Source organism: Otolemur garnettii, unplaced genomic scaffold, assembly GCF_000181295.1.
Source record: "Otolemur garnettii isolate 467f Iridium unplaced genomic scaffold, OtoGar3 scaffold00006, whole genome shotgun sequence".
In the NCBI taxonomy this organism is placed as follows: Eukaryota; Metazoa; Chordata; class Mammalia; order Primates; family Galagidae; genus Otolemur; species Otolemur garnettii.
This window is the reverse complement of record NW_003852401.1, coordinates 27109578-27127999: the sequence shown is the minus strand read 5'-3', so window position 1 is coordinate 27127999 and position 18422 is coordinate 27109578. Positions and strand designations below refer to the sequence as shown.

Below are 18422 nucleotides of genomic sequence, written 5' to 3'. Positions count from 1 at the left end.
CCGCCACCTTAGGTGTATGTGGCTGGCGCCTTAGCCACTTGAGCCACAGGCGCCGAGCCGAGACTCTGTCTTTAAATAAATATTGAAAACTCCTTAAAACTGTATAATTCAGTAGTTCATAGTATTTCAAAAAGTGTGCAAACATCACCACTATCTACTTCTATTCTATTACCATTGCCCTGACCCTGTGCCCATTGGCAATCACTCCCCACTCTTCTCATCTCATACATAGTTTTACAAATTATTTTTTCATGGGATGATAGGCTCTGGGAATCTACACACAGCTGCTTCTAATTTGACCTATCTGTGCCCCTTACATGTCCTCATTGAGTACTGCACCATAAACGGGGAGGGGACACAGTCCAGTGGAGGGGGCTGAGAAGAGACTGCAAGTCTCATCACTGACTGCGCCTGGAGCCTGTCTCCTTACAACAGCTGTGTCTTGTCTGTCCCACCTCGTGGAGGGATTCTGTGCAGGAATGGAAGGGCTGACTGATGCACCCTCAAGGTGGCACACAGGACTGCTGAAGCCAAAATTCCAATGGCAAATCTTTTGAGTGACTCCGGGAAACAGGCCACTTTTTCATCAAGAGTATATTAATAAAAAAAGGTGAGAGGCCTTCTCCATAGCTGTCTAACTGTTCACACCACCTGGCACCTTGTCTGCAGTACACCCCTTCCCACTCAGAATGGGCAACTCCTGTTCTAGGTCCCAGCTTAGGCGGCTGGAGATTACCTTGACACCCTGTTTGTATCCCTGTGGCCACCACAGCACTTCCTCTTGCGTGCAGAGCTACTAGTTTGTCTGCTTGTCCCTGCTGTCCCTGCTGTAAGCAGCTTGGCAGCAGGAAATTTGTCTCTCATGCTGGCATCTGCAGATCCAGCACCTCCATTCTTCTCACAAAATGGCTACAGAATACCCTTGTGTTTGAAGGAGCAGAGCAGTCAGTCGGTGACTGAGCAGAGGATGCTGTGATACCGTCTGCCAAAGTTTAGTTTTTACTTTTGTTGAGACAGAGTCTCACTGTGTCGCCCTGGGTAGAGTGCTGTTGCACCACAGCTCACAGTAACCTCAAATTCTTGGGCCCCAGCAATCCTCTTATCTCAGCCTCCCTAGTAGCTAGGACTACAGGTGCCGGCTGCAATGCCTGGCTTGTTTTTAAATTTAATTAATTTATTATTTTGTAGAGATGGGGTCTCACTCTTGCTCAGGCTGGTCTCCAACTCCTGAGCTCAGGCAATCCACTCACCCTGGCCTCCCAGAGTGCTAGGATTATAGGTGTGAGCCACCTTACCTGGCCCTCCATCTGCCAAAGTTAAGGGCAAGGGTGCACGGGGCAGACAATCTCAACACTCATCTCCTCCCACCAGCCTGTTCACTGCAATTAGATTTTTCCCCCATGGAGCTTGAAGCTGTTTCCAAAGGAAAGTGGCAAGAGGGAAGAAACTAGCTGCCATGTTGGTGCAGCAGCAGTTCTCAATGCTTTCGGAACTGACTGCAAATAGATGGATGAAGAGGGCTATTTATTAGTCTGATTATGCCTTAGCCTATCCGAGTCTATTTTGGGAGTGTGAGTGCACTTAAGTGGGGACCGGGGGATATTCAAAATATTTGGCAGTTGCTGAGACACAGGCACTCAGCAATTGGAACAGACTGAGCCCACAGCTGATGAGGCTTATTGACGCCTTCTGGTCAAGGCCAGCCCTACACAGGTGGGAGCAAATATAGCAATTACTGTTGTCACCACCTCCTTTGCAGAAACAGACACATGTGAGGTGGTATGCTAAGTCAGGAAACTTCACATATGTGTGGCTTCCCATGTTCCTAACACAGATGCTGACTTCTCCTTAGAGCAGAAGCTTAATGAGCATGCAGTACTTTTACCTCTATTGTTTTAATTAATCCTCCTGTAAAACTGGAGTAGCAGAGGTTAACGCCACTCACTTCATAGCTGAGGAACCTGCATCTCACAGAACTTAGTTAATTCACTTACAGACTCCTGAAAAGAAAATGCAAATCCAGCATGTAAAGCCAGATATTTTGCCTCTATATTGGGTAACAGCTACCTCCGAAAAGGGGTCCTTATCTCAGGACTCAGAGGTGGTCTCCAGGAGGCTGCGAACAGCTTTCACCTTAAAGTTGAAATTGTACTCACAGCTGAGTGTAGGAGTTTTTCTATGGAGAGTCCAGAGTGGTATCAGATTCTTATAGGTGGTCATAATCCAAAAAAGGTTAAGAAACCTCTGCCTCAACAGGTGCGGTGGCTCATGCCTATAATCCTGGCACTCTGGGAGGCTGAGGCGGGTAGACTGCTTGAGCTCAGGAGATTGAGACCAGCCTGAGCAGGAACAAGACTCCATCTCTACTTAAAATAGAAAAACTAGCCAGGGGTTGTAGCAGGCATCTGTAGTCCCAGGTACTTGGGAGGCTGAGGCAAGAGGATCATTTGAGCCCAAGAGTTTGAGGTGGCTGTGCGCTGTGATGTCATGGACTCTGTCTCAAAAAAACACAAAAACCAAAGAACTCCCCCAAACTAAAAAAGAAATCTCTGCTATAAGGCAGTATTATGCTGACAACTTAGTGAATGAAGAGCATGTCAACAAGCAAATCCACATTAAAACATCTAAGAGGCCAAGGCTCTTCCTAGAAGGAAAAGGCAGGCAACTCAGAGGGGACTTAGTCTCTAGTCCAAGTTCTCCAGGTCAAGTGCAGCACACTCAGTAGTTGCCTAATGACAACTGGGCTTTCCAGCTCTTGTGGGGTGTTCCCTCTATACAACCAGTGCCAATAAGGGGTGAGATCTGGACCCAGCCATTGACATGCACCTATTACCCGGGTCCCTCAATCAGATACGCACCAGCTCAAGTCTCCTACTCCGCAAGTAGAAAGCAGAACATACTCTTTCTAGAGTATATCTGGATTATTGCTTTCATTGGTCTACCTGGCCAAGAGCAAGTTGGTAAAAAAAAAATCCATAAATGCTGAAAAGCATCAATGAAAGCATGTTATTCATTCATTCATTGATCACTCATTCATCAAGACAGAGTCTCAGTCGCTCTGGGTAGAGAGCCATGGCATCATAGTTCCCAGCAATCTCAAACTCTTGGGCTCAAGTGACCATATCATCTCAGCTTCCTGAGTGGCTGGGACTACAGGGGCCCGCTATAACACTGAGCTAGTTTTTCTATTTTTAGTAGAGATGGGCGTCTCTCTCTTGCTCAGGCAGATCTCCAACTCGTGAGCTTAGGTGATCCACCTGCCTCAGACTCCCAAAATGTTAGGATTACACGCATGAACTCACTGTTTTAACCTTTTTTGAAAGCGTGTTTTGGAAAAGTATATGTTTATTATGTTCCTACGGTGGATTTGGCACTGTTCCATGCACAGTGATCAAAGAATGCTGCCAAGCAACTCAGGCTGGTCATGGGCCTGATATATAAATATGAGACAATTATAACAGGGGGGGTTAATGCTCCACAGTCACCCTCAAAGACTGCTAGACATGGGAGGAAGGGTGGTGTCTGCTTATAGCACCTAGGAGGGCTTCACAAAGTAGGTAACTTCCCATTGCCCTGAGGGGAGGAAAAGGCTGACCTCCAAAAAAGCACAGGTAAAGGTGTCACAGGTGTTCTATTGTCTATAAGGTACTTTCAGCTTATTTATTACCTGTGAATTATGTAAATTAGTTCGTACTAGAAGACTCTAGGAATTCATCCCCTAGGGTAGATAGCATGTCACTGTACTTAATACAAGTCTAAATTATAGAGGCAGCCACTAGGTATACATACCTTCAGCTTTCCAAGTCTACACTTGAGAATTTGCTGACCAATAAATAATTTATTAGGGATAATTTTGCTCTGGGGAGGCTTGGTGCCTGTAGCTCAGTGGCTAGGGCGCCAGCCACATACACTGGAGCTGGCGGGTTCGAACCCAATCTTGGCCTGCCAAACAACAATGACAATTACAACAAAAAAATAGCCGGGCATTGTGGTGGGTGCCTGTTGTCCCAGCTACTTGGGAGGCTGAGGCAAGAGAATAGCTGAAGCCCAAGAGTTTGAGGTTGTTGTGAACTGTGATGCCACAGCACTCTACTGAGGGTGACATAGTGAGACTGTCTCAAAAAAAATTTTTTTTTTTTTTTTTTGCCCTGGGGAGTAGTGTGATACTCAAGGTGTGAGGATTGGCTAGAAAAATGTAGGCATCTTTTCCCTTGTAGGAATGGGCCACAGAATCCGGAAAGCTCATTAGCCTAATGTTCTTCAGGAGATACTCTAGGGGTAGGATTCAGGAAGGTTCTATGGCCCATCAATGAACATAAGTGTTTGTTGCCTGACTTAAACTGACTTAGTAAGGTAAATTGAATACAGCTGCTAGAAAATTGGCACATTTGCTTCTAAAGAAATATTCATGCAAAGTACCTGGTCAAGCTGGGGGCTCGCTGATCCCTTTGAGAGCAGGTTGCATGACTGTTTCTGTGGCTTGTTAATCAACATTTGCACATGTGGGCAATTTAGCCTGAGAACTAGTTTTCCTGCAGTGATAGCCCCTGGTAGGGAGGTTGGAGGACCAGAGGCCTGTGGCTTCTCTATCCTCAGTAGTGCGTGGATAGTCCAATTGGCAGGCCAGTTTGTGAGAGTTCCCAAGCAGCTAGGTGCTGCAGGGCTGTCTGTGCAAGCATTTTCAAAGTCCTGCCAGACACTGCTACATTTTCTGCTTCTGACAGCAACCACTGAATCTAAACAAAAGGCATGTGATCCTTTCCAATCCATGGCTCTTTTTTTTGCAGTTTTTGGCCGGGGCTGGGTTTGAACCCACCACCTCCAGCATTTGGGGCTGGCGCCCTACTCCTTTGAGCCACAGGAGCTACCCCCCATGGCTCTTTTTTTTTTCCTGCCAAGTCTCTTACTGTCCTTAAAACCATGCTTGACACTATCTCCAAGGCTTCTGCCTACTCCCTCGTACGGAGTTCCTTCTCTCTAGTGCTCCCACAGCAATGTCCAACACCATTTCCATCATGTTAGTCCGACAGCCGGGCGTCCTTAACCATTCCATGATTTAATCCAAAGTGCACGTGTCATGACATTTCCTGGCATTAATTATTTGCCTTGAACAGGATCAACATCTGTAGGGGATTTCTCCCACTGGCAAAAAAGAACTGCCATAAGCAGTAATTCCAAATCTAAAGGCAGACCCTTGCTCAAGTCTGCCACCTGGTGTCCTGTCAATAAAGACCTGCACTTCCTTGGCTTGTAGGATTTAATATTGCATCAAACTCAGTTCCTTTTTTTTTTTTTTTTTTTTTGGAGACAGAGTCTCAAGCTGTTGCCCTCAGTAGAGTGCTATGGCATCAGTAGCTCATAGCAACCTCCAACTCTTGGGCTCAAGAGATCCTCTTGCCTCAATTTTTCCTTTTTTAGTAGAGACGGAGGTCTTGATTCTGCTCAGGCAGGTCACCCACCTCAGACTCCCAGAGTGCTAGGATTACAGGTGCGAGCCGTAGCACCCAGCCTCACCTGGGGAGCTTTAAAAATCCCAGTGCCGTGGCAGCAGGGACACTGTCCATAGTGATAATCTCTAGGAGTGGGACCCAGGGATGCACATTAGAAACCTGGGTGTACTTTTCAAAAATGTGCTTCCCAAACGCACCCTGAATGACTACATCAGAATCTCTCAGAGGTGGGGACCAAGTCTTTGATTTGCTTTTTTTTTTGAGACAGAGTCTCAAAAAGTCGCCCTGGGTAGAGTGCTGTGGCGTTACAGCTCACAGCAACCTCCAACTCCTGAGCTTAAGCGATTCTCTTGTCTCAGACTTCTGAGTAGCTGGGACTATATAGGCACCTGCCACAACACCTGGCTATTTTTTGTTACAGTTGTCATTGTTGTTTAGCTGGCCCAGGCTGAGTTAGAACCTGCCAGCCTCCGTGTATGTGGCTGGCACTGTAACCATGAGCGATGGGCACTGAGCCCCAAGTCTTTGCATTTAACTACAGTAGAACCTCTGTAAGTTGACCACCCAAGGTCAACAATAACAAACTGGCCAACATATGGAGGTGGTCGACATAAGGAACTAGGCCTACTGTACTGATCCATCCATGTGATGCATGTCTGGTCTATGAAAATTAGGAGGTGATCAATGTAGGGAGGTGGTCAACTATGGAGGTTCTGCTGTAATTCTTCAGCGATCATCTTACACGTGTTGAAGACCTATCAGTTTAGTTCACTGTTCCCCATGACTGCTTGCTTGACAAACACATGCCCAGGCCCTCCCTCCCCACTCACCATTTACCTTCATGGGTATTGAGTGAAACTCGAGAATCTGAATTTTTAAACAAAAATAAGGCTCAGAAAGGTGGAGTGATTTGCCCAGGGTCACAAGGCTGGTAGAGCTGGGTTTTAACTTGAACCCTAGTCTTTTGGTCCCACCACAAGCCCATGCAACTTGATGCTTAATTCTGCTAGAGGGGAATTCTTCATTTTACTGTGCTAAAATTCTTAGGGAGGAAAATAAGCCAAGAGGTACCCCAAAGGAGACATCATAGTCCTCAAATGTGTAAGGCTTGTCTGCAAGGTCTTCAAAAAACTCTGCTAAGGAGTCCAGCGTTTCCTCTGCTAGTCTCTCATAGGTGGTGTCATCTAGAGAACTGCAGGGGAGAAAAAAAACAACCAGCAAAAACCCAGAATTATCAGACTGCTCCATTTCATTAATATCAAAGCCACACATTTATTTTTAAGTCTTTAAAATTGATGGAAAATGTCTAACATGTACAAAGTAAAAATTTAAACAGCACAGAAGGGGTTACAGAGAGAAGCCTTTCTTCCAAATAGGCAGCCCCACCCCATAGACAACCATGATTAATAGTCTTTTTTGTATCCTTTTACTGTGTATTATTCTTAATCTACAGATGAAGCATCGTGCATTTTTACCGAATATGTCTTATGAATTGTTCTACAGTAACACACATGAATTTTTAAATAACATGTCCCAACGGAGGTTGTTTCCATTGCTTTCATTATTAAAATTTATGAACACAAAATGTGAGAAAAATATTTCATTATACATATTTGAAAAAGGACTTAACCAGAATATATATAAAGAACTCCCACAAATCCATAAAAAAGCAAACCCAATAAATAAATGGGCAAAATACCTAAACAGGTTTCACTTAAAAAGATGTCCAAATGGCCAATGAACACATGAAAAGGTGTTCCACTTTTATTCTTATTTATTTAGTTTTTGAGACAATGTCTTACTGTATTGCCCAGGCTAGACTTGAACTCCCAGTCTCAGGTGATCTTCCTGCCTCAGCCTCCTGAGGAGTTGGGACTACTGGCATGTGTCGGCTTGCCCAGCTCAACTTTATGACTCTTCAGGAAATGCAAATTTAAAAAAATCAGGCAGGGTCCTGGTGGCTCTCGCCTTTTAATTTTAGCACTCTGGGAGGCCAAGACAGGAGGATTGATTGAGGCCTAAGCATGAGAGATCCCATCTATCCAAAAAATAAAAAAAGAAAAAAGAAAAGAAAAAATTGGCCCAGTGCAACTATATAGTTTTGGCTTAGTGGGAGGCTGAGGCAGAAGAATCACTTTAACCATATGAGGCTGCAGTGAATTGTGATGACACCACTGCACTCTAGCCAGGGCAACAGAGCAATACCCTGTCACACACACACACACAAATCACAATGAGATGCTACTAGAATAGTTAAAATAAAAGAGACAGATAGTATCAAGTGTTGGTTAGAAGAGAGGGTGCCAGAATTTGCAGGTACTGCTGATAGGGAGTAGACTGGACAATCACTTTGGAAAACTGTTGGGCAGTATTATCTACTAAAGTTGAACATATTCATATACTGGGACCTGTTAATTCCACTCTGGAATTGCTGGGGGTATACTGGGGTATAATGGTATACCCCCCATATGCTGGGGGTATACTCAGCAGAAAAGTATACCCAGGTTTACCAAAAGACTATATACTATACTAGACAGTCATAGAACTATCCTGGCTCAGCACCTGTGGCTCAGTGGCTAGGGCACCAGCCACATACACCAAGGTTGGCGGGTTCAAACCTAGCCTGGGCCTGCTAAACAACAATAATAACTACAACCGAAAAAATAGCTGGGCATTGTGGGGGTGTCTGTAGCCCCAGTTACTTGGGAGGCTGAGGCAAGAAGATTTCCTGAGCCCAAGAGTTTGAGGTTGCTGTGAGCTATGACGCCATGGCACTTTATCAAGGGCAACAAAGTGAGACTTTGTCTCAAAAAAAAAAAAAAAAAAGGAAAGAAAATGATCTGGAATTAGATAGTAGTGATAATTACACAACCTTGGGAATGTACTAAAAACGAATCATCTATTTTAAACTGATTAATTTTATGGCTTGTGAATCATATCAATAAAAATATTGTTATAATAAACATCCTTAGGAGAGGTGCCTATGGCTCAAAGCAGTAGGGCACCAGCCCCATATGCTGGAGGTGGTGGGTTCAAATCCAGCCCCGGTGAAAAACTGCAAAAAAATATAATAATAAAAATAAAAAAATAAACATCCTTCTAAGAGGTTTTGAGTCCTGGTGAGGATTTATCTGTAGGTTATAAAATGTAAACTGGGCAGCTCCATTACCTATGAGTTTCCAAGGGGCCTAAAGACACTATGACCATCACCCCCACCCTAGACCATCACCCACTTCATGGGGACAATGTGGATCAACCCACAACAGGGCTGATCCTATTGGTGAGAGGTTGTTCTTTAAAGAGAATGGTTGGCCTCCTAGCCTGTGTTTTGGGAGCTGGAAAGAATGGAGAGGAGAGGCTGGTTGATAGATGTCCATGAAGAATCTGGTAAACACAAAGACACATCTGACTCATGTGTCAAGAGCTTGGCAGGGGCTGGGCACAGGGAGGCCTCCCACATAATCCTAGCTCTTTGGGAACCTGAGGCAGAATTGTTTGACACCAGGAGTTCAAGACCAGCCTGAACAAGATAGCAAGAACCTGTCTCTACCAAAATAAATACATAAATAAATAAATAAATTAGCCAGGTGTGGTGGTATAAGTCTGTAGTCTTAGTTACTTAGAAGGCTAAGCCAAGAGGAGCACTGCTTGAGCCCAGGAATTTGAGGTTGCAATGAGGTATGATGGCACCATTGCACTCTAGCTCAGGAAACAGAAGACTATTTCAAAAAAAAAAAAAAAAGCTTGTACTATGTACTACCTGATAGCAGACAGGTGGGCCACAGCAGAAGCAAGATATAGCAAGACAAAGGTGTGCTTCCCAGAGGCCAGAATTAGACCCCAAGGACGGGAATGGGACTTGGAGCATCCTTCAAGTGCCCCCACCAACCTTGCAGGACTGCCTGGAAGGGTGAAGGGACAGCAGCAGAGAGGAGGGGCTGGGGAGTGCCAGAGCAGGGGCTGGAAACCTAGACAGGCAGCATGCTTGCCCCTTAGGGACTCTGTGCAGGGGTCACTGAACAGAGACAGGAGGTTGGGAAGCTCCTGAGGCTCTTTGTGGACCATGCAAAGCCCTCTGCAAAGCTGCTGCCTGAGCTACCCTGGAAGGCCCAGAGTCAGCCTACTGAGCATAAGGCCCTGGGGACAGGATGTTCCTGTGTATGCCTGGCTTCCTGCTGCTACTACCAGATGTGACAAGGAATCAGTGAGCCAGGAGAAAACTGGGCCCTGTGCAAGCAGATGGAATAAAATGGAGCATTTAGAGGTGAAAGGCTGCAAGAACACAGAAAAGTCAAAAGGAGAAGCTAGGGCTTTGAACAACAAAGGCCTCCCATTAAGTCAACAATAAACCTCACCCTGTTGCATAAACCAGGTTGAGGGTATTGCTGGTCCCCAATCTTAAGACAATCTCAATGTTTTTTTTGAGACAGAGTCTTACTATGTCACCCTTGCTACCAAGTACCAAGTACTGCGGTATCACAGATCACAGCAACCTCTAACTCTTGGGCTTAAGAGATTCTCTTGCCTCAGCCTCCCGAGTAGCTGGGACTACAGGTGCCTGCCACAACACCCAGCTATTTTTTTGTTACAGATGTCACTGTTGTTTAGCTAGTCGGGTTTGAACCTGCCTGCCTTGGTGTATGTGGCCAGTGCCCTACCCATTGAGCTACGGGCGCCGCCAGTCTTGTTTATATGATTTAAGGCATCTTCCCACAGGTGAGGGGTCTGGGTGTGGGGCGTACAAAGAAACAGGCAACTTGAGCTTCCTATCTAGGGAAGAAATTTGGATGTGGTTCTTGGCATATGGGATGGACTGAAAGTGAACAGATCAGAAGCCTACTTTTGGGGAGAATCTTATTATAGAGAAAAATAAATCTGGCCTCAGATAGCCTCCTGGAGTCTTAACATAGTCCTTGAAACCTCAAACTATTATCAGCAAGAAGCCAGCTCTGAAGGCTGCTGAGGAGAGCACCCTTCCCACTGCGTCCCCTGTGGTCAAGGAGGGGCCTCCAGAAGGCTCAACCAGGATGAATGGAGGGGAGAGGCATCCAGCAGGCCTGCGCCACTGCCTTGGGCCAGGGACCTGCCTCTTTTCTTCCCAGACCTGAGAGAAGACTGCATGTTACTCAGAAATCTTGGATTTTAAGGTGGATGCAGTGACTACATGGGCCTTTGGTTGGCTCTCTTGGGGCTGCTGGTAAACGCATCTGAGAGAAGTAAGATCCATGCAGGTATTGGTTGGCAGGGCGTAGAATGCAGCAGTGCCAGTCAGATTTCCCTGGGGGACCCCTGGCCTGCTTCTTCCAGGGCACTCACTAGACTACATGTCCCAGGCTCCCCGCAGTCAGCTAGGGCCATGCGGCTATGTTCTTCCTACTGGACTATGAGTGACGGACATGTTCCACTTCCAGTCCTCCTGTGCTTCTAGCTGTTTTTGCCAAAGGAAACAAGGTGAACCAGCCTTAATAATACAGAGGACAGGTGAGGACCAAACTGGAAGGTGGGACGAGCCTGGTTCTCTGATGCCTTTCACAGAGGGACACCAATCCCAGGCTGCAATCAGAGGGGGCCATATATTATTGGTTTGAGCCATTACACTTTGAGCTCTGTTTGTTACAGCAACATGGCTTAACCTAATTATTAGAACATTGAAGAAAGTAATAACAAAACTCTGGAGACAACCTAAATATCCAATAAGAGGGGATGGGCTAAATAAATTATGATGCAGCCATATAATCTGAAACTTTTTTTTTTTTTTTTTTGAGACAGCATATCACTTTGTTGCTCCCAGTAGAGTGCTGTAATGTCATAGCTCACAGCAACCTCAGACTCTTGGGCTCAAGTGATTCTCTTATCTCAGACTCCCAAACAGCTGGAACTACAGGCACCCAACACAATGCCTGGCTATTTTTAGAGATGGGATCTCACTCTAGTTCAGGCTGGTCTCGAACTCATGAGCTTAGGTGATCTACCACCTCAGCCTCCCAGCGTGCTGGGGTTACAGGTGTGTGATACTATTTTATTAAAAATAATGGAGTGATCACACTTACTGATGTGGAAAGATGCCTGTGAGTGTCATTGCTCAAGGAGAAAACTGGTTCTATATGGAAGAGGAAGGGAGGGAGGGAAAAGGGAGGAAAAGATCCCTGATCCAGAAGATGTTTTCTCTTACCCTGGCTCGCCCAAAGTTCCTGATTTCCTCAAATTCATCAGATAGACCCTCTGCTTTTTGACATTCAGAATCTGATTGAGGCAGTGGAGGTTCAAACTCTAAAAGCCAAAGTTAAAAAGAACATTACCATTTTTACAGTATATTATAATCCATTAATGCATGGTTACTGTAGAAATGCAATGCCATTTCTACATTTGAGAGTAACCATGTTAAGGTTTTTCAGGAATATTTCTTAGGAATTTTTTTCACTTTCTTTTGCATTGCATTACAATGAATTGTCCTGGTCTGTCTCTATATCCACGCTGTCCTGCAGGGTACTCATGAGACACAGTAGCTATATATATTTATTTAATTTTATTTTTTTAGAGACAGAGTCTCACTTTGTCACTCTTGGTAGAGTGCTGTGATGTCACAGCTCACAGCAACCACCAGCTCTTGAGTTTAGGCCATTCTCTTGCCTCAGCGTCCCGAGTAGCTGGGACTATAGGCACTCACCACAACGCCCTGCTATTTTTTGTTGCAGTTTGGCTGAGGCCTGGTTTGAACCCACGATCTTCGGTATATGGGGCCAGTGCCCTACTCACTGAGCCACAGGCACCACCCTATATTTAAATATATCAAGCTAAAATAAAAGTTAGTTCCTCAGCTGCACCAGCCACATTTCCAGTGTCCCGTGGCCAGTGGCTAGAGGGATGGACACAGAGCGTTTCCATCATGGTGGGAAGCACTACGGGAGGGTGCTCCATAGCTATTCAGTAATGGGGTGGTTGACGGGAGGGCATCCACAGTGCTCCTAGAAGGTCACTAAGAGAAGCAACAAGAAATAGCAAGCAGCGAGTCTGCTGAAGTCCAGAAGATTGGCTATGACAGCACACTGCTGCTCAACAGATCTTATTAGCATGATCTGTAAGACAGAGTATGATCTGCTGAAATTTGTATTCCCTAATGCTGGGAATCCAGGCGATGGGGTCTGAGAGGATTACCTCCAGCCCTGCTGAGCGACCCTACTGACCAGCTGGAGACAACCAGACAAGAGCAGTTGAGCGGGAGAGAAAGGTAATGCAGGCACAGTGGAGATGGCAGTCAGGGAGGTGATGGAGATGAAGGAGGCAGGTGGGGTCTGCCTTGGACACTTGGGCATAGACATGGCTGGGCCTCATCCTGGGAAGGTGCCAGGGTGCTTTAAAAGGTTGGTGATAAGATTTCTTCTCCAAAAGTCACTCTAGTTGCTATGGAGAGGAGGGTGTGAGACTCTAATTATGTTCTTGAGCTGGCAGTGCCCTTGGCAAACTCAGGAATGAGAAGGCAGGGGGTACAGGTTGAGGGGTAAGCAAGGAAGGAGAAACTGTGGGGAGAGAGCAGGCAGTGTGCTTAAAAGCTCGTGGCTCTGAAGACGTGGGAGTAAAGCCATCACAGCCACTGTCACAGCTGGTGCATGTTCCAGAGTGCCTTCTACCTGCTTGGCACCGCTCTCAGCCTTCGTATAAACAGACTCATCTAGTCCTCCTTACGATCCTGTGGGGGGAAGTACTGTTCTTACAGTCATCATTCTCCACAGTATGTTCTATAAAGCTGCCGCTAACATTCAATGAGGGAATCATTCCTAGGGGAAATACGGGGTCAGGTTCCTGCAAGCCTCTGGTCACATTTTCATTAATCGATCAAAACATAACTTTGTTTCATGTATATTTCTGTTTAAAGACACCTTATCTAATATATTGTTGATCCATTGACATTGATCGCAGAACAACAGCACTATCACTCATGCCTGCATGAAGCTTACCTAACACTGATATTTTTTCTGTAAGGCACATCACAGCCTCTTCCTACTTATGTTGGCACTGTGTTTGGGGACCATTTAAAACAGCAAAATACCTAATAAAAAGTCTATAAAAGTATGAAAAAACATGGCACTAAATAGACTGTGAAAAGATAGTTCTGTATACTATGAGAGTAGGAACAAGAAAACAGAGATGCCTTGTTTGACCTTTGCTGGGGGACATGCCCATGGGGGCTCACATATTTAACTGATTTAACTGCTTAGCATATGTCTGCGAAACGACTGCAAAAGTGCTTGGAGTATTGATTTGGGGGTAACACATTTTAGTGAGTAGGCAAATTCACACGTATAGAATCTGCAAATAATGAGCATCAAGTGCACGGGCATTATACACATGAGGAAACCAAGGCAGCAAAGGGTAACATGCTCCAAGTTACGGCCACAAAGTGGCAAGGCTGGGGTTAAACCCAAGCTGTCTTGCTCCAGGGTCAGTGCCACACAGGAAAGAATCACATACCTGGGAATCAGAACAAGTTTCAAATCATCCAGGGAAAAGTGTTTGAGAATGTCAGTTCCCCTCAGAAAATTTCCCTTCTCTCCATGATCCTGGCTTCAGGCAACTATAACACACTACCAAACCCTGGGTGGCTTTTAACCACTGGAAACTTATTTCTCACAGTTCTAGAGGCTGGGAAGTCCAGTATCAAGGCATTGACAGGTCCGGTGAGGGCCTGTTTCCTGGTTCACAGATGGTGCCCAAGGCTGTGGAAGGGGTGAAGAAGACCCCTTGGGTTATTTTATAAGGGCACTAATCTCAATCATGAGGCTCCGCTCTCAAGACTCAATCACCTCCCAAAAGGTCCATCTCTTGCTATCATCACTTTGATGATTAGGGTTCAATATGAATTTTGAGGGAACACAAACATTCAGGTCATAGCATTTATTATTAATCTTTAAGTGATACAGACATTTTATATACCCTTTTGTGTGTATAAACTCATGTAGATTGCCTGTGGAAGACAATAAAAACAAATTTAAATGTAGGGCATAGCTTGCTTATAGGGCCTAAAACCAGCAATAACAAGAAAAGGTCAAAGATGATGGTCCTAGGAAAGTGAATGGCTATCTAAGCCATCCCAGGTATGCAGAAGTGGCTGGAGCAGGAGCTTACTGTGAACTATAATAAAGTCTTAAGCTTCTCAGCCAATTGATTGGACTTCTCTCTTGGCCAAAGGGACCAGAAAACCCTAAACAGTTGAGTTGCTGGCCACAAGGAGAAGAGAGGTTGGATGTTAGACATGGCCCATTATGCCTCTTCCCTTTTGGAGCTAACTTTTTGTAAACAGTAAAATGCTAAATCATTAAAGGCCAATGGTCACGCAAGACAAAGCTTAAACCACACTGCCAGGCCATCAATTTCCTTAACTGATCACCAGAGTTTTACCCAGCTTTTTGCTGATTAACAGACATCCTTAACTTAAAACATTCCCAGCTTTTAGCTTCATTTCTTAAACTAATCAAGGACTCTTTAAACCCACCTACTAGAACCTGTAATTCCCCCACCCATGTTCCAGCTTTTTGAGATAAACCAGTGTAGCCTTCCACATACTGACTTAGGATCTTAACTGTAATTCCTGTGTCCAGGGATGTATGCAAACAAACTGACCCAGCTACCTTGGGTACCTTTTCTCAAAATCTCTTGAAAACATGTACTCTGGGCTTTCATCACACACACATACAGCTCAAAATAAATTTCTTTAAGTTATTTTACAGAGTTTGGGTTATTTATTATATAAGGTTAACATTATAAGGTTATTTACGAGGCAGCACACTATGGGTTGAATATTTATCTCCTCTATCCAGTGTGGCAGCCGCAGCACCTGAGTCTACTAAGCACTAGAAATACGGGGGGTGGGATATTTAATCTAGATTTTAAACTTTAATTTTAATTAATTTAAATTGATAAGAAAGTTCTTGGGAGATTTTAAGTAGTTTGGAATGCCTCAACTATGTGAATCTTCATTTTCAATGAACTCTAAAGATAAACTGAATATTTCCATGGAATCTTAACATCTGAATTGAGATGTCCTGGAAGTATATGAGTATGAAAAAGAATGGAAGATCTCTTATTAATGATTTCAAGATACCGATTACACGTTGGAATGGTATGTTGGATATACCAGGTTAAGTCAATAGGTGTACTGTTGAAATTGATTTCCCCTGCTTCTTTTTACTTCTTCAATGTAGCTACTAGAAAATTTAGAATTATGTATGCGGCTCCCATTCTGTTTCTTTGAAAACGCTGCTCTAGAAGTAGAATTAGTGAGGAGAGAAAATAAGAATGAGGAAGAGGCCTCCAAGTGAATTCAGGTCCTGATGAATTCTGGAAATCAAGAGGGCCTTCAGGATCAACTTCAGGACAGTCAAGGATTTAAAATAATTAAACAGGACAGTGGCTCCTGTTGCCACTCAACCCCACGAGTACCTAAGATGTGCAGGGGAACATGAAGCATAAGCAGGTTAAACACATGTGATTAATTTAATATGCAAAAAAAAGAGGCCCACCCTCCTGTTAGTTAGCAAACCCAGTGTGCAGCTGGCGGCCAGCAGCCAGGTGTTGGGTGTTCTTCTGAGTCAACAGCCTTTAACAGCCAGCAGGTACCATCCAAAAAATGACACCATTACTTGTTACTCTCCTAAATTAAAAACTCTGCTGACAACTCATGATGCCGTGACAGGTAGTGTGGGAGCCCAAAGCCAGAGCGGCACGGATCGACCCAGTATTAACATGTGCTTTCCCACAGGGAGCTCAGAGGCATCAAGGCCACAACGGCCTATTTTTTCACAGAAGCTGAGAAGTCCATGTGCTAGGCCTCAACTTTATTTAAACACAGTGTGGGCCAAATAACACGCGTCAGTGGGACGTTTAAGTACAAACTCCGGAGCTCAACACACAATGCGTGTTGACTCTCCCGCCTCCTTCACTCCCAGTACACGCGGTGCACTCGCCGCTCGGAACGGACCTCCTCCCCTCCCGGCCTTTGTCCCAGCTGTTCCCTCCTCCGAAATGCCTTTACCACTCTCGGGACGTCTTTAAGACCCCAATTAAATGCCGCGTCCCTCCCTCTGGGAAGTCCAGCTCAACCTCACGGCCATGCTTTGGGCTTCCTCCTTTCAAGTCTGGGAGTAACTGGGTCAGACATTTCTCTGCATCCCCAAGGGAAGGATGGGGACCTAATCTGAACTGCTGAAGACTTGATATATGCTAATCTAACTTAATCCTCACACCGGCTTCAAAAAATGGGTGTCACCCTTTAATCTCCTCTTCACAGACAAGCCCCGCCTCAGAGGGGGTTGGGGGGAATCCCTCGAGGTCACGCAGGCGGAATTTGGAACAAAGATCGGGTCATTCTTTAAAAGCCAGAGCCCTCGCTGCTCTCGCTACAGCGCAGCCCTGACAGTTTCACCTCCGTCTGCGACAGCATTTCGTTCATGAAAACCCGGGCTCGAAAATACTGCATGTTTATACACACATGTTTAGCCACACTGTATGAACACACGTAACACACAGGGGCGTGCATCTCACAGTATACCCCATGTCTCAATAATACTTAAACTTAAGTTCTCGCAGAGCCAGTCACAGACCCCTCGGAAGCGATCCGGCCACCTGTCCTGCCACCGCCTGCGCAGTCTCCCGCAGTCGTCTTGCAGGACAAAACATCTCTCCTCATTAGAGAGCAGAAGTCGGTGCAAACGAAACCAGGAGAAGGGGAAAAAGCGCGGCTCCCAAGTTGTGTGTAGGCCGCTGCCGCCAGGCCCGCGGAGGAGCCCGTCCCGCGGCCACCCGGTCCCGCGTCCCCCGCCCGCGCAGCCGGCCCGGCGCGTCCCCAGCGTGCGGCGTGCGGCCCGGCGCGGGTACTCACGGCGTAGCGGGGCGCGCGGGCCGCGGAGGTTCCGGCGCGGAGGCCCCGGCGGCAGCAGAGCTGGGCGGACTCCGCCGGCCGAGGGGCAGGGGTGAAGGCCTGGGCCGGGCCTGGGAGCGCCCACCGGGGCAGGAGACCCGCAGCTGCGCGGCGCCCGAGCGTCCACATGCTGCGCCGGGTCTGCGTCCGCTCCGCCCTCCCGCGCGCGGACACTACGGCGACACCTGGTGGCCACAGGCCGCAGGCGCCCGGGTTCGGCTCCGGCGCTCTCCTGCGGGGGAAACAACCAGAGGTTAGGCCTCAGGAAAAACTTCCCAGCATCGCGCTTTCCGTGCCTGTAACAAATACCGAGAGCCTACTTTGTGCAAAGCATGGAGCGTAACCGAGGCTCCTGCCCTCACGGAGAGTTCAGCCTGGTCTCCACCGCTTCTGACATTCCGTACGGGAGGGATCTGGGACTCACTGTCTTGCTGGCAAGTGGGTGCACGGTCGGTCTCGCTGAAGCTGCTCGGCCTCCCGTGTAGGTTACAGGAGTCAGGCACGTGCGGCCAGGAGACTTCTGCCTTGTTTGAATTTGGCTATATGACCAGTGGGCAAGTGAATTAGCCTCTTTGTGCCTTGTCTATAAAATAGGGTTTATAAAAGTTTCTTTGAATTAATCTATGTAAAGTGTTGTGAACGGGGCTGTATCTCTGTTAAGTTTACAATGTTAGTTATTAATAGGTTATAAGAGAAAATTTTACATAGGATACATATTGCAAAGGAATACAAATTGTGAGTCATCTTTCCATTTGATATATATACTTTAGAAAATGCCAGATGTGAGCCCAGCTCACTTGTGTGCTCTTATAGACCCAGCGGAGGTTACAGTGAGCTAAGATCATGCCGCTGCATTACAGCCTGGGTGACAGAGGGAGACCTGAAAATAAACAAAACAAGCCAACAATGAAACAAAGTTGGCTCAGCGCCTGTGGCTCAAGTGGCTAAGGCGCCAGCCACGTACACCCAAGGTGGAGGGTTCGAATCCAGCCAAGCCCGCCAAACAACAATGACGGCTGCAACCAAAAAAAAAATATATATATATAGCCAGGCGTTGT

The 18422-nt window shown here is 46.1% G+C and overlaps 1 protein-coding gene across 1 annotated transcript in view; it reads right to left on the bottom strand.

The window, feature by feature from the left end:
• The window catches only part of FXN (frataxin), a 25204-nt gene extending 7707 nt beyond the window's left edge, over nt 1-17497 (bottom strand). Inside the window, exons 1-3 of the mRNA XM_003783046.3 lie at nt 17326-17497; nt 11623-11720; nt 6522-6642 (exon numbers count right to left, since the gene is read on the bottom strand). Of these exons, the coding sequence (XP_003783094.1) occupies nt 6522-6642; nt 11623-11720; nt 17326-17493 (387 nt within the window). The 5' untranslated portion in view covers nt 17494-17497. The remainder of the gene's footprint in view (nt 1-6521; nt 6643-11622; nt 11721-17325) is intronic.
• Nucleotides 17498-18422: the final 925 nt, after the last annotated feature.